Below are 17462 nucleotides of genomic sequence, written 5' to 3' on the forward strand. Positions count from 1 at the left end.
CCCTCATTGTAACTTTATTATTAGAGTTCCAATGATCCGCGCTGTATGCTGTTTGTCTAATGTAAGCTCACGTAGATCACGTGACCCGTGTCATGTGCTGAACACGGAAGCGCTCCAAGATTTGTGTGAGTGCTGTCAGTTTGTGTCGATGGTGAATACGGTACATGGAGTGTATAGAACGAGGAGCGGGGATGTCACGGGTGTGAACCTATAGCAGGTGAGTATAGGCTCAGCATAGGAAGCTCTGTCTCTGCCTGGACTCATTTATCTCCGCTATATAAACAAAGATTAGTCTGCAAAATGCCAACCAGAGCTGTGCAAAGTGTTACATTATCCCAGGGCCTTTGTTTTGCAGCATGGCTCCCTCACACCCTTTATTATTGTATTTGTAGAAAGAAATGTACAGTACAGCTTGCACAGAATTGTGTATTGGACTTACCTGAGCCCCCCCACCTGTAACTATTGCCAGGAATAAACATTTGTGTATGGAAGAGAGAAGTTATTCATGTTTCCCCTGGCTTCTATAATGCAGAATGTATCATCATCTGTCAGGTGACAACCCCAGGAATGACAAATATCTGAATGCGTAAGATGACTCCACATGCCGGAGTTTTGTCTATGAGGCTTTCCCCCAATATTGCAGCCTTCTTCTTCTCCTGGTTGTGATCTCCGGCCATGTTGATTTGCCAGGCTGTGATGCTATCATACAGGTGTGCGGTCATTACGGTCTGGCCGCCCCATAGAACGCCTCTTTTCTGGCCACTCTTCCATAAAACCTTCCATACTCCCAGCTCTTCAGTGTTATCCTCGTGTTGTTGTATCTCTTCTTGCCCACTCCTCCTTGCCCACTGTGTGAGTTTGGTATATTCTATATTCCATATGCTATATTCTTTCCGTTCCACTGTTATTCAAATTTAGGGTATATTTTTTTATAGCCAGACCCTGATCTATATTTCACCATGTCTCTGACATGTTTACATTGCTTCTTGGTCTGTATGATGCTGAGGGGATTAAACACAGATTAACCTCAATCAACTAATTATGTAACTTCTCAAGTTAACTGCTTGGAACTGATAATATTTAGATGAAGTACACAGGTTTCTTAGTCTTTGTTCTAAAAAAAAAAACAATCAAATCTGTACAGAATTTAGCAGCTGGACGTTTTTTTGTTGTATCCTGTATATGAGTGATGGAGTACCTCTAATCAGATATCCATTTCTGTCAGAAAAAAACAACGGGGCCAAATCTTGTACATGTGTGTAAAGGGTTTATGGTCTTTGGATGTATTCATTCCTCTCCTGTGTCACTGTTTGTGTCTGTCTGTCATTTGCAATCCCTATTTAATGTACAGCGCTGCATAATATGTTGGTGCTTTATAAATCCTGTTTAATAGTATTAAGAATTACTGATCAAACTATTGATTGGATTAGTCAAGAGAAAAATTGGCATTGGATCTGCTCATTTTGATGCGGAGCTAAAACCAAAAATTTATTTTGCATAGATCGTTAGCACTTACTCCTAAGATAGGAAAAAGACTTTTAGCTAGGCTCCTGATTATGGCTTTATGTTACCTACATATTCTCTAACAAGATACATGATGGAAGAATGACATCAGCACAGGGAGGATGTAGGTTCAGCATTTATTATCAGTATTTTTATAACACCAACATATTATGCATCCCTGTACAAGGTCCATAGTCATGTCCCTCGAAGGGGCTCATGTGTACTTTTTATAGTCATATGTCTTCAATACAGTCTGAGGTAAATTTTAAGGGGAAGCCAATTAACCTAATTGCATGTTTTTGGGATGTGGGGGGAAAATTGGACCCAGAGAGAACCTGCAAACTCCATGCAGATAGTGTCCTGGCCGAGATTTGAACCTACCGTGTTTCCCCGTGTTGATAAGGCATCCCGGTCAAATAAGCCACCCCCCCATTTTTGCTCAAGCAATAAAATAAAGCACCCCCGCAAATAAGACATCCTCCGATACCTGATACTGTTTGCCTCTGTGACTCCTCGATGCTGGCTGCAGTGCAGAGCGAAATTGAAAGTAACTTCAAAGGACAAGCAAGCTGCTGATCACTGACCTAACAGAGTCTGTTACCCAGCGAGTCAGTGATCAGAAGTGGACAATGAATGGCACAGAGTGATCAGAAGGGGACAATCAATGGCACATGAGTGATTTTCAACAATAAATGTGTACTGTAGAAAATAAGACCTAGGGCATATTTTGGCATTTCAAAAAATATAAGACGGTGCCTTATTATAGGGGAAACAGGGTAGAACCTAGCGCTGCAAAGGCCAGAGTTCTAACCACTGAGCCATCATGCTGCACTATATATCCCTGCAGTTGAAGGAACTGACTCTTTACAAAACAAGTTGAATGCCTAGGAAGCATGGTGTTCTTGATTCAGAGGGAGAGAATACCTAGATAAAAAAGATGTATACAGTCTATGTAAGGCAGTGCTATTAATGCTTTTAAAATGTTTATTTTCTGGATGACAATTAAAATGTTCCATTTTTAATAAAATATGTCATTTTCATTTACAATCATTTTTATTAGTAGAAAAAAAGTAAAAAGGATAATACTGTATAGTAAATTTGCAAGAAATGTAGAGAAGAAAAAAAGAAACCTAGAATACACAATAATGGGGACATAGAAGAACAATCCTGAATGTTGAACAACTCAAGTCCATGAGAAGGCTCTAATAGAGCATGTGAATACCCAACAACAGAAAGGCACATATTGACACATGAAAGCTCAGGCCAGGAGTATTCACAGAAATGTAAACGCAAAGTGAAAATCAGTATTTTGTGCATGTTTTAAATGATGTTTGTACTGTTTTCACATATCAAATGGCATACAAGTGTATATGCCAAATACAATTTTGGCTTTTGCCAGCACAAACCCGGCCTTTTTTCGTATTTTCTATTTTGCATACTTTTCTCTGGGGCAGACAAGCTTTGATATATCTAAGAAGGCGTACACTTCTCTATTGTGTATCTTTGTATTTTGAAAATCAGTATAAACAGAAAGCAATGAGGACCACATAACCATTTATGTCCAAAGGTTTGAATTTTACAGGGAATCAGAATCAGAAACATAACTGCAAACAAAAAAATAAAAAAAACCCTAACATATCTTATGAGAAAGTAAAAAGCAAAAGAATGCAGGAGTAAAAGAATAGCAAGGGGAGGAGAGGGCTAGAGGGAAACAAAAACGTGTATACAATATATATGCCACTTGGTATATGTCCTACTCTCAATGGTCTAGATTTTTTAAAGTTCTTCAAGGCTGGAGAGGATGCACTTTCATCAGTGAAGCTTGGTGATCCAGCAAACCTGGAATGTAATTCTTTAAAGTCATTTGCTATTTGCTTGCAACTGTTTTTAATCCTGGATCAAATTTATTCCAGGTTTGGTGGATCACCCAGCTTCACTGATGAAAGTGCATCCTCTCCAGCCTTGGAGAGCTTTAATATATCAGGACCCATGGTTCATGATTCTAATAAGATTTTGTGGACCACAGAGTCATATTGATGTTTGTGAATTGAATGCATTAACAAACTTGTACTCTCTAAACATCTGTTGACGTGACAGTGTGCCAGTAATCATGTTGTATATAACAGATTTATATTTGCACTAAGTAGATAAGAAAAGGCCTTGGGTGATTAATGTCATTCCTAATATGAATCCCTCTGATTCATCCTGCGTACTGGTGTTTTTTATAGCACACATCACAGTGTGGTAATAATAACTGCTTGGTAATAAGTACTTTACATACACCAGGCTTATAACCTTAACGCAAATTAACTGTAACAAGTTAACTGTGTGTATTTTATCATGATATACAGAATGAGGTCTGCAGTTTTATCTGTGCAGCAATACTTTTGTTTACCTGTAGAGGGCAGAAGTAAGACACATTACATTTCCGTAGCAGTGTGTGGTAAATATATGAACTCATCTTTTGGAGGAAAGCAGTGATTCTCCCCCTCTGAGCACTGGCTTCTGGAAAGTTTTGATAACCTGGCTAGATTTTTACTTTAGGAATATATAAGCGCAGTGCTTAAGGCCAACAAAGAAGAGAAACAATTATGTGAACCTGTATTTACTCAAGGGGTCTATACTGTAGTAATTGAAGTTTATCATTTACTTTTAACATTTTTGCTATGCAATTATGCTGGCGCTGTTCTGGGAAAAGCATTGCAGAGTTTCTAGAAATGGTAAGTTCATGGAGTCCACAGCGGAAGCCTTTAGCTCTAAGTGCGAGTCTGCCCTGGTCTGAACTTTGGGGCAAAGCGTTTTACTTAAGACACAACTTGCCTATTGACATCTAGCGCGGTAGATAAGGTTGTAACAAGCTCATTTTGACCTTAGTAGCCGCAGTTACTAATCTAATTATTCACTGTTGTGTCTGGTATTGACATAAAGATCAGCAGCTGGAAATACAGAGGCCATGTGGGATGCCTATTCCAAAACACTCGAGTGTCAAATAGCAGATCCCCTCTGAGGATTTAAAAAAATGAAGTATATTCATCATCCTAAAGAAAGGTTGACAATAGTATTTTCCTTCCTTTGCTTGCATGCAGACAAGCTGCCTATCATGCAAGCTATTCGCTTTTAGAAAGTTGTTTTTTTATTCTTTGGGTTTGCCAGATTACCAGTGGTAATCATTGACGCATGGAGTTTCTAATCATTTTTTAAAAGAAACACCACACTTTTTGATGATTTCAACCCTGCATTTTAGATTTTTGCAGCTTTTGATAACCATTTTAAACCTCTTGGAGTTTATTGCTTACCTATGTACATGTTTATGTTTTTGGACTTAAATTGCTTGACTTCAATGAAAGTTGGAAAATTGTGTGTTAAAAATGTGTTTTGTATATCATGTTTACTGTTGATTAAGAATCAGAACTAATACATTATAAGACCCTAATATTTTGCAATTAACTAAAACCAGTGTTAAAAAAAGTCACAGCTCTGTTAAAAGTTTAGCAACTGTGCATGCGTTAAGAATTACCAAGTCTGCCGGAAAATGTAATGTGTACCAATTAGGACTTTTTTTGAACCATTACTTACTGCAACAAACATCAGACTCCTCTAGGTGCCTGATACCTAAATATTGCAAACACTTGTAACTTGTAACACTAGGTGAAGTACGTTTAAAATTTCAACATAATGATGGTTCCGAATAAAGCACATTTTTAAATTTAAAAGGTTAGTGTTATCAACAACTTTTTCCTGCTGTCTAGGTTGATTCCACCTCTCTGTTTGTTCTGGTGACTATTGCCAATGGGACACAATGGGAGAAATATCTAAGAGGGGACATGTCTGTGAAGATTCTCTTTAATCCAGGTCACCAGTCTAGGAAATAGACTCAAGCATTTATATCCACAGAGCACAAACACTTTATAACCTTGGTAGAACTGATGCAGGAGCTTGGAGAGCTATGAAACTTCTTCAGCATGTAGTTAGGTTAATTGACTTCCCTCCAAAATTGACCTCAGACTGTGATAATTACATATGACTATGGTAGGGACATTAGATTGTGAGCCCCTTTGAGGGACAGCTAGTGACATGACAATCGACTTTGTAAAGCGTTGCGTAATATGTCGGCACTAATAATAAATAAACTACATTAACCTAATTTTTCCAGCTCTGTCCAAAGCTACACAAAATTGCATTAAACAGTGCATTAAACAGTTAAAATGTTTTTACATTTCCCTGTAATTTGGGCATATTATTTAATAGCTTCACTAACTCCCCCACGTTTTGCAGCTGCAATATATTGTGCCTGTTATAATATGCCTCCTACATACTGTAGTATAGCTTTTTGCAATACATTACTTTCTATGTTTTAAGGTTTTAGTTTTTTTGTCTCTGCTTTTTTACTATATGATTGTTTTTATTTATTTTTAGATAACCTCTGGAATCTTTGAGCCAAACAAAATCATCATAATGCCACTTGCTGCTCCTCTTGTAAGCGGTATTCAAAAGCTAATACTTTATGAGACCAGAGCGGTAAGTAGATGCAACTTATGCAATATTACTGTTGAAATATTCATAATTAAAATTACTAGACTATTGTTTGCTTATCAGCATGGGTGAATGAGCAGCACTTGCTCAGGTTGAAATAGAACTGTCAAGGAACCTAGACAATGGATTAAGGTGAGTTTATTTTTCTAGACAAAATAAGGGACACTTTAAAACATGGGACAGAGATGCCAATTGGTTAAGATGGTGTCATTTGCGAAACTGTTATATCCCATGCAGACGATACCTCTCTTACTTAAACACAAAGATATACAAATTTTAAATAAAGTTTTTGGAAAGTTCCTGTGGCAAGGGAAAAGAACTAGAATTTCTTTAGCCAAACTGTTTACCCAAGGAGGGGTTAATTTAACGGATGTGAGACACTATAATTTAGCATGTCTTACTCGACTTGTTATAGATTGGATAGGGGGTACCTCCAGGTGCTCTAATTATGAGTTGGAAATGAACTTTGTATCACCGTGGTATTTGAAAGCCTTACTCCACTGTAAAGTTACACAATTACCTACCACTGTAAAACATAATTTGTCAGTGAGAGATACGGTACTCATTTGGAGGGAGATTAGACGTAAACTGAAACTGCCCACGAATGTATCTAAGTACCTTCCTATCAGTGGGGATCCAAATTTCATATCTGGATATATGAGTAAAGTGTTTCATAAATAGAAGGAAAAGGGGCTAAATTTGTGGAAAGATTTGATGGAGAGGGATACCAATCGATTATTATCTGCTCAGGCTCTTCAGGCGAAGTACGCTCTACCAATGTGGTCAGCTCACCCCCTGTACTATTTACAAGCTGTGACATATTACAAATCACTGATACGACCATGTGTCCAAGATAACCCTATGCACAATGATGCATTTGATAAGTTGACTTCTCTAGTGCCACCCTCTATATCTAATATTTATTAATATTATCAGGGCATCATAATTAAACAACTTGTGAAAACAAATGTGCAACACTGGCAGAGGGATTTCTCAAACACAAATCTAGTGGCTTATATCGTACAAGGCTACCGGAATGTACAAAGTTATGTGGTAAATGAGGTCTGGAGGGAGTCACAATTTAAAATTATGCATAGAGCACATAAGGTAATGAGGAAAAGTGATTCGGCTGAGTTACAGAGGACGCATTCTTACTGTCCTAAATGTGGGGCATTAAATACTACTTTGACACACTATTTGTGGGCTTGTCCACAGATAGGTCAATTATGGGATGCAGTATTACAGTTTATAAACGAAACCACAGATCAAATGCTCCTTAAGGATCCAATTTTGTGCCTATTTGGTTCTTGGGAACATAAGGACTCCATCCCAATACTGAAAAAATATAGAGGTTGGACCAGTATATGTTTACTTAACGGCTAGGAAGGTGATTCTGAAGGATTGGATTAACTCTGTGGCTCCGTCTATGCAAGAGGTACTTGTTTTGTTAAAAGTAATCTTTGACAGGGAACTGTTTGAGGCGGAAAGAGGGAGATAAACAGGTTACCCGCTTCTTTCAGATATGGTATAAATATATAGAAAAAGTACTTGCTCTACAGGATAAATTGTCTATTTAAGAACGGTTTAAATATTCAACGTGGATGATTACACAGGGGATGTCGTAGTATAATTGTCAGTATTGTCAACGGTATAGATCTTTATATACTATATTGCTTTCAAATAAGATTCTACACTACTTATGTTTGTAACGAATTTCTGAGCCTATAGTTTGAGTTTTTGTTTTTATTTTCTTTCTTTTCTTTTCTTTTATTTGTTTTTTTTTGTATGCTATGGAATCTAGCTGTGAAGTAACACTGGAATTGTAATTTTTTTTTATTAGACTGTGCTATGTTATTTTTGCTGTAATGTTTGAAAACAATAAAATAAAAAATTATCATTAAAAAACAAAAAATGGGACAGGGTATTGTGCTCAGAGTTGAGCCTTAAAGTGTTTTACACTTGTGTTGTCCTATTTTAGAAAGGTACAAAAGAGCATTATAAAATATTTCACACAGATGTAAGTTAAAAAACAGATTCCTTAAAAACCTCTTCTATTTCCTTTAGTACTACATGGCATGTTTTTAGGGCATTTTTTGTAAATGTATATCTTTTTTTTAATTTGTAGTAGTTAGGTAAACAACTGATTAGTTTTGTAGTATCAACAAGGTTTGATTTTTCATTCATGTGCCTTTCTTTATTCTTTCACATTCAGACGTGTTACCAAAACAACTTACTGTATTTTTTGCCGTATAAGACGCACTTTTTCTTCCCCAAAACTGGGGGGGTAGGGGGGAAATTGGTGCGTCCTATACGACAAATGTGTTATAAAATAATTAAAATAAGATACTCACCCGATCCTGCGTGTGTCTCTTCTCCTCGCTGGCTGCATGCAGCATTTGAATGGCACATGAGTGATCAGAAGGGGAATACCGGTATGAATGGCACATGAGTGATCAGAAGGGGAATAATCTTTCAGAATCTTTTTCTTCTAGATTTTCCTCCTTTAAAATTGGATGCATCTTATATTCCGGAGCGTCTTATACGGCGAAAAATACGGTAGCTTTTATACATTGATATAAATGCTAGAATATTTTCCCGACACACTGGGCTTTAAGACTGGAGAGGATACACTTTCATAGGTGAAGCTGGGTGATCCAGCAAACCTGGAATGGAATTCTTTAAAGCCATTTGCTGGAAAATGTTATGAATTATGAACTGGATCACCCAGCTTCACTGATAAGTGTATTCTCTCCAGCCTTGGGGAGCTTTAATAAATCGGGCCCACTGTGGACTTGTTTCTGGTTGTGTCTGTACAATGGTGATTTTCTCAATATGTTGCTGGTTATTTCTGTATACTGTAATACTGACAGTGTCTCTGTGGACACATTACTTGTTGTGGCATGGGTTTAGAGGAAAAACCACCAGGGTATTTGATGGGTGATGTCCAAGATAGTTGAAGTCGATAAATATTTAATTCTATCCTGCTATTTTGGAAATTTTCTCACCCATTTGCAGGCAGCAGCTTAAGACTGTTTGCCTTGGTTGCAGAAACCTTGATATATTAGTGGGCAGTATGATAGACTTTTATATAGACCCCATAGACGTCTATTAAGCATGTCTGCCTCCTAGGTAAATGGGTAATTCAATTCTCTCCTGCCTGCATCTGTACTGTGCAGATGTAGGCAGGAGAGAAAACATTTGGTGGAGGAATGTAATGTAAACAAAGATGAATTTGAGGCTCTTCAGAATTTGGTAAGTGGACAACTGTGGAGGAGAAGGGGGTGGGTTAAGGTAGGTCAGGGTTCCTTGGCATGAAGCAGCAATAAATGCACTGCAACATCTCCACTAGTATGATCATAGCTTAGACTACTAAAAATATTTTATTGTTCTAGCCACCACCTGTGCCTCTTTTAGGGAAGATATTTGCTGGAATGAATGAACAGGGACTTGTTGGCCAATATTCATTTTTTATATCCAATAAAATATATGACCTCATTATTATGAACAGTGAAAAAAAATATTTATTTAATATTATTTTTGTTCTAAGAGTTGCATTGTAATTATTGTGATCCGGGTATGAATATTCAATTCTGTTCTGAGAATTTTTAAGAATTGCTTGAAAAGACGCTGGATAGGGAACAAATTACTTCACTAAAATAGTGAAGACACTACTTATACTTAGTTTTATGCTCTACTTAAGCTAAGTTAGAAAATATACTTACCTGGGAATGTGAAGTATCTCAAACCCTTAGTTAGGTGAGTTGTCCACTTAGTCAGCGGAGGCTGTTTTTGTATCTTTTATTGAGGTATTCTTTTTTTTTTTTATTTTATAATTTTTGTCTGGAGTTTTACCTCAAAGTTCCAAACTTCATGCTGTAAATGGCTGGCTACAGACATTCGGGAAAACATATTTACTTATAATCTTGAAATTGTAGTTATGAAATCAGTATTGGGGTGGTATGTATGTGTTCTTGGCACTTAAGTTTGCATGGCCTGCCACGTGCTTATTCTTCTGTGGGTGTTGGCGTGTTCTTCCAAGTGACATTCTGTAACAAGGTCTCTGTTGGCACCATGTGTGGCTCCACTAGCTACACTCTTTGGTAGAGGTTATAATTAGCTTAGATTTTTTTTTTCACTCAATGTTTGCAGAGATATATATCTAACCTTCGCTCCAAACATCTGACATGTTGCTTAAATGTAAACTCCCAGCTTGAACTATACGGTAATTAGACTCTCCAATTTGATAACTGCAGCATGAAAACTAGCTTCATTAGTCGCACAGCAACCTAAGCAGAATCTGTTGCTTAACAATTAACAGTTCTATACCTTAGGGCTAACGAGACTAACTTATGCAGTTTCAGTGACATGTCTTAGCTTACATACCAAGAGGGGGATTTACAATAAATTGCATAAGGCTTTAATTCTTTTTTTATTTTTCCCTCTAGGACTGTACTTTGATCATTACATACAAATAAATGTATTTCAAAGATTTTATTGAAAATTTTCAGAAATAAGTTAGTGGTTGTGTTGTAAACAAAAACACATATGTAAAGATATAACAGAACAAATATTCAGCACTTTTACAAAATAAAACTTCTTGATTACAGTAACAACAGGTATAAAAAAAAATTCTCTTCAGTTAGATACAATTTTAAATTACCAAAATCTCAATAAAACTGAAATACCATTTATACAGTTATTTATTAGAGTAGAAGAGAGCAACCTTGCAAAATTTGGCATCAAAACAAACATAAAAAAATGAAACATTAATTATAGTTATGTCACATGTGCAGAAAAATTTCCTCAATCAAAAGTTAAAATATGTTCAAACTAAAAACAATATGTAAAAGGTGAAAGTAAGTAACTCACATGGGTACCACTTAGTGGGGGGACAAGGACAGGAAAGGGTGGAAAGCTCAAATATAATAAAGGGTTCTCGCGGAAAGGTTAGTATTGAGTGTAGGCTATCCACGGGTCCCAGCTTTTATTAAATTTATTCATAGTTTTTTGCAAGGTACAGGTTAATTTATTATTTGTCATGATCTAGTTTAGTTTGTTTAGTGGAATAGACGAAGCCTTCCAAAAGCAAGCAATCCTGATGCGAGCTGCTAAAAAAAATTAGTAAATAATAATACTAATCTACAGTGAGGTTTAGGTACAGAATCCGGTAGCTTAGAGAACAAAGCGTTGTCTTCTTCTTTTGAAATGTTGATTTGTGTAATGGTAAACAGCAAAATAAATATACAAATCCAAAACCTTTGGACTTTAGGACAAGACCCCCAAGCATGAAATATGGTTCCCGACCATCCACAGCCTCTATAACACAAAGGAGAAATAGTAGGATTAAATTTGTTAACTTCGGGTGGGTACCATGTACTATCTCAACAAAACCTTATATTTGGTGTCCATAAAGGACGTGTTTAAAGAAATTGACGACATAGAAGCAGCCAAAGCTTGCCAGTCTTAAACCTCCCACTCCTCTGTCAGATTTGCGTCCCATTGAGACATATAAACAATCTTTTGTCACTTGGAAAAAGAGCTGCGTAAACAACTGAAATTCTCCCTTTAGCATCAGTGATGGAGCGGCATGATTTCTGAAATGCTGTACTTTGGTAAGGGGGAGATAGGCCTTCACGTTTAGAGTGAATAAATGATCTGATTTGGCAATAATGAAACATTTCAGTGGGTGGGAGGGAAAATTTGTCTTGTAAGTGGGAGCTACTGATTATATTTTTAAGATCCAAAAAATCCTATACGAAAAAATCCCTTATTGTCCCACCATACCTCACGCCCCTGTTCACATCCAGGAGGAAAATCTTGATTTTTGCCATAGCGGAGTTAAAGGGTTGTGTTGGGAATAAAGCGCTCTATTAGATTTGTGACCATCCCACACAGAAAGAGCATAGGAAAGGGAGGGACAAAGAATTGCGGGAAGTTTTTTGTTTGAAATCCACATCAATGCTTCAATTGGAATAGTTGGGCAGGACAAAGCCTCCAAATCAGTCTATTGGGGTATGGATTTTGAGATGGTACATTGGCCTAAGGCTGCTATTTGGGCCTCTCTATGGTATAGAGCAATGTTAGGAACCCCTAGACCACCCAACCTTTTGGGAGTATAAAGCGTAGTCACATTTATTCTAATTGTTGCAATTCTGCCAAACCATGACAGAGGAGAGGATTGCCACCACTGTAGGTCATGAACTAAGGAACGATAGTTGGCTTTAAAAAGTGTCTGAAATAAAGAGGTAATCTGGATACCCAGGTAAGTTATTGCCTTAGGGTTCCATTTAAATTTAAAATTTTGTTTAAGAAGAGATACCAGGTTTTCCGGTTGGGCAAAGAAGTTAAAGGGGAAGTAATGTATAAAAGGGTATCATCGGCAAACAAGCTACGTTTATGCTCTGTGAAGCCACATTAAATACGTTTAATGTCCTGGTTAAGTGGTATGGCTATAGCCAGGGGTTCAATAGCTAATGCGAATAGCATAGGAGATGGGGGGCAACCCTGTCTGGTTCTACAACGAATATCCAACCAGGGTGAGAAAAAAGGGTAAATTCTAGCTCTGTGTGTGGAGTATAGGGACATCATCAGCCACATGAAGTCTGGGCCAAAACCCATTCACTCTAATAAAGTCATCTCTGGACAGGCTATCGAAAGCCAACGAGAGTAACATAGCTTCTCGCTCGGCACCACCATCCCAGTTTCCATGCACTACCAAAATCAGGTCAATGGTTCTCCTGGTTTGATCTGGGGCCTGATGATTATGGAGATACCTGGATACATGGAGATGTATATATTGGTTCAGAAAAGACCCTAATCTCGGCGATAAATATTTTGTTATTATTTTAAGTTTACAATTAATAAGCGAGATGGGTCTGTAATTGGCAACTTCTGCCTGATCTTTACTTGGCTTGGAAATTACACTTTTATATGGGCTCTATTGTCATCAAGCGGGACCAAATTGCCTTTACGCAGGTAGTTGAAAAAGAGTCAAAAGGGGAGCTAAGACCTCACTATAAGTTTTACAATACATGTAAGAAAACCCATCTGGGCCCAGGGCACTGTTAGTTATGAGATATTTGATAGCTTTCAACATCTCTGCTATTGAAAGTTCTTTATCTAACAATTTCACATGGTACTTATGCAGTTTAGGTAAAGGTATTCTAGAAAAGAAAGTCCAATTTATCACTAGAAAGTGAAGATGGTGCTTCTATTTTGAACCCTCAAATCCTCATGGGAATTCAGTTTTTACTGTTTTTGTAATTGTAATAAAGCTTGTTGTTTTTGATATATTAAGAGTAAGTGTTTTTAAGTTTGGACGCTAGTGAGATGAGATGACCTCTAATGTGAGCTTTATGTGCATCCAACTAATAGCAGGAGAAATGTCCTGAGGATCATTAAAGCAAAGATATTCGATCAGGGAATTCTGTAGTCATGTTCTGATTGGGATCACTTAAAAGACATTCATTAATCCTCCAAGTTGACCTGGGAATTTTCGTACTCAACTCTTCAAAGCGAACAACTAATGGCGCATTGATGAGATCATGGGGTAGCTAAGATGCATGTAGAATGCAAAAAAGAGATGCAGGGAGTATTAATAAAAAATAATCTATCCTGGTGTATTGTTTGTGAGCCAAGAAGTAATAGATGTAATCCCTAGATGAGGAATTAGATTCTCGCCATGCATCCAACTAATTAAAGCTGCGCAATAAATTAGCAAAACTTTAACTCTGTTTAGGTGAGTGTCTATAAGTAGGAGTAGATGTCTTATCCAACATCTGGTCTAAAGCCAGGTTAGAGTCCCCCAATGGGATCATTATAGACCTTTTTGAAAAGGAGGCCAATTTGTTTATCAAAAAGGTGAGGGCATAAATGCCTTAACAAGCAAATCAAAGCAAGATCACTTAACACATCTGCCACAAAAAGGGTCAGAAAATCTGACCAAAAGGGGAGCAGGGTCTGCCAAACGGGCATAACACCGCTCCAAAGGAGGCCATGTTTAACCCCTCCAGACCTCTACCCAAAAAAACACACACATAAACAATTAAAGTTCTCGCTAAATGTAAAAGAAAAAAAGAAAAAGCTATTTTAAACTTCAGCATAAAGGCATGTACTTTATCAATAAACACATAGAAAGAAGAAAAAAAAGGATATATCTTGTGCCCATGGCTCAGTGACTGATGTCGACAATCGAATTAACACCTCTACATGAGAGAAGTCCCCTTGAACTTCGAAGTATCCACGGCCAATCAAGAATTTTACCTTCTCGCTGAGGATGATCCTTGAGCTGGGGTCCAGATTGGAGACAATGGATGAAGAGTTCCACCTGCTGGCTATTTTGAAGAAGGACCAGATGAAATTAGTCCCAATTCTTTAAGCGGAGATTCTCCCTCAGAGTAAGTAGTAAAGGCATGAAATTTGTTGGAATAGTGGAAACATATCCTGAAAAGGAAATGCTCAACAATATTTTATGTTATGTGACATCAGAGCTTAAAGCAGGGGTTTCAGCGCCCTTCACTTTTGAATTGTAACTGGAGAAAGATCTGGATTGGTTAGCAATGACCAAATCAGGGGTAGGGAGCACAACTTTCATTAGGGCATCCTTTGTCTGAAAGTAATGTGATTTCACAGTAATGTCTCTTTGTGCTCCATCCGCCCTGGGGGCCACAGTAGCTCTGTGTAAACAATCAAACTCCAAATGCAAATCATCCACTGAGGGAAGCATAGATTTGAGAAAAGCTTTCACAATGATATCCACATTTTTAACACATTCTGGGAGGCCTTTGATGCGGAAATTATCCCTTGTGGAGCGATTTTTTTCAGATCTTCCAGCCTATTTAGGGCAATCTCTAAGCGCTCCTCCAGAGAATATATAGCAGAAGAATTTTGGGTGACTCTATTGATAGTTTCATTTGTTTTCTGCTTAATAATTTTAATTTGAATAATTTCAAAAAACCTAAATCATGGAATTCTTGTTTCAATCTAGTTTTCTCTAACTCTTTCCAATAGTGCTGCAAAGCATGCATGGATATTTTCTAGACTAGATGAATTGTGGTCTCCTGAATGAGGAAGACTAAGGACCCCCAACAGGGAATCTGTGTCCTGTGATGAAAATGGAGACCCTGCTATGTGGGCTGTGGAGGATGTGCCCATCTTGGGTGAGCCGGGGGCAACCCGTTCAGGGCGTTCCTAAGCTTCTGCGGCTGTTTGTCACGCATCCTGTGAAGAGGGAGAGAGACCGCCGTGTGTAAAAACGGGAGAGAGCTGTGGAGCCGCTTAGAAAGCTGTGTGGCGGGAGACGGACAGAGCCGGCTAGAGACACATCCGATCCCAGCCGCTCATGCACAATCCTGCTTTGAATTTTTTGTCTATAATCACTGGCTTTACATTTATAACATGATTGTTTCAAAAACATTCATGTGGCTGGCAAATATTTTATGCATATTTCAGTTTTAGTTATGTACTTAATTTTACAGGAGCAAAAAGCTGTAAGATAGTGCAGGTCACATTCCTGAGTTTCTGTATGCCCTTTTCAGTGATATTGTTGAAAGCACAATCAATAAAAAAGCACATGTGTGTGTGTGTGTTTTTTTTTTTTTTTTTTTTTTTTTTTACACATTTTGTTTCTGTTTTCCTTTCTTTAGCATAGTCCAACAATTGGAAGCACATTTGTGTGAATAAACCCACTGGCAATAACAAGATATGATTATACAGTACCTGGAATCCATACATGTTTAAAACTTGTAGATGTACAAACTGCAGGTTAAATAACCAAGACTTAGTTTTTTACATAACATTTTACAAAAACCCAAAGTTTGAGTATACTTTGACGACTGATTTAACTATTCCTTACCATAAGATTTTTCTCCCGTGGCTGCAGTCTCAAGCCTTTTGCTGCATTTCCTATATTTCAAATAAATTAACTGTTTAGGTCAACTGACTCTTTACAAGCATGTTATTGAGAACAGTAGAAAAAAAACTAGTGTATTGTTATTGCTGTTAGGATTGGGAATAAGATCAGCACAAACACAAATTTAAATGATAAATGTTATGAAGTTTAAATGAGTAAATATTTGCTAAGGGGTTAATTTAATTTGTGGAAAACTGCTTTTCATCCGGTAAATTTACCAGGTTAACCATGTCTAACATCTAAGTAAGCTGATTTATGTTTAGAAGGGCCACACATATAGCCTATTTCTTTTTTTTTTTTTCTATCATCCTGACTGGCCATTGATTTCTGCGTATTTTATGCCAAGAAGCATATATTTTGGCATTATGTAAAATGTTGTAAATTTTTAATGTACCCTGCAGTGTAATACCTACTAGTAAAAATGTCCAGTCAAAGTGAGTTGGTGGAAACTTGAGTAAACCTTGCAGTAAAAACAAAAAAACAAAAAGTAATCTAACATTGATAAGATTGCTAACTAATAAAAAATAAAAAACAAAACACTTAAAAGAAAAAGCTTAGGCATGTAAAAGATATTAACCATGGACCCCAGCTTGCTTACCTAGCCACTGTTAATGTCAGTCATACATATATACAGTTAAGTCTAAAAATATTTGGACAGAGACTTTTTTTCTAATTACTACAATTAAATTTAAATGAAACAACTCAGATGCAGTTGAACTGTAGATTTTCAGCTTTAATTCAGTGGGTTGAACAAAAAGATTTCTTAAACATGTGAGGAACTAAAGCCTTTTTTAAACCACTTCATTTTAGAGGCTCAGGAGTAATTGGACAAATTAAAAAGCTGAAAATTAAATGTTCCTTTCTAATACTTGGTTGACAACCCTTTGCTGGCAATGACAGTCTGTAGTCTTGAACTCATGGACATCACCAGATGCTGGGTTTCCTCCTTTTTAATGCTCTGCCAGGCCTTTACTGCAGCGGCTTTCAGTTGCTGTTTGTTTGTGGGCCTTTCTGTCCCAAGTTTAGTCTTCAACAAGTGAAATGCATGCTCAAATGAGTTCAGATCAGGTTACTGACTTGGCGATTCAGGAATATTCCACTTCTTTGCTTTAATAAACTCCTGGGTTGCTTTGGCTGTATGTTTTGGGTCATTGTCCATCTGTATTATGAAACACCTCACAATCAATGTGACTGCATTTAGCTGGATTTGAGCAGACAGTATGTCTCTGAACACCTCAGAATTCATTCGGCTGCTTCTGTCCTGTGTCACATCATGGATAAACACTAGTGTCCCAGTGCCACTGGCAGCCATGCACGCCCAAGCCATCACACTGCCTCCGCCATGTTTTACAGATGATGTGTTATGCTTTGGATCATGAGCTGTTCCACACCATACTTTTTTCTTGCCATCATTCAGGTTGATCTTGGTTTCATCTGTCCAAAGAATGTTTTTCCAGAACTGTGCTGGCTTTTTTAGATGTTTTTGAGCAAAGTCCAATCTAGCTTTTCCATTCCT

General features: G+C 37.4%; 1 protein-coding gene across 1 annotated transcript in view; it reads left to right on the top strand.

The window, feature by feature from the left end:
* Nucleotides 1-64: 64 nt before the first annotated feature.
* Nucleotides 65-17462, top strand: part of FIG4 (FIG4 phosphoinositide 5-phosphatase) — a 164924-nt gene continuing 147526 nt past the window's right edge. The window contains exons 1-2 of the mRNA XM_072408758.1: nt 65-217; nt 5920-6021. Of these exons, the coding sequence (XP_072264859.1) occupies nt 5959-6021 (63 nt within the window). The 5' untranslated portion in view covers nt 65-217; nt 5920-5958. The remainder of the gene's footprint in view (nt 218-5919; nt 6022-17462) is intronic.

The sequence above is a fragment of the Pyxicephalus adspersus genome, chromosome 4 (genome assembly GCF_032062135.1).
Source record: "Pyxicephalus adspersus chromosome 4, UCB_Pads_2.0, whole genome shotgun sequence".
In the NCBI taxonomy this organism is placed as follows: domain Eukaryota; kingdom Metazoa; phylum Chordata; class Amphibia; order Anura; family Pyxicephalidae; genus Pyxicephalus; species Pyxicephalus adspersus.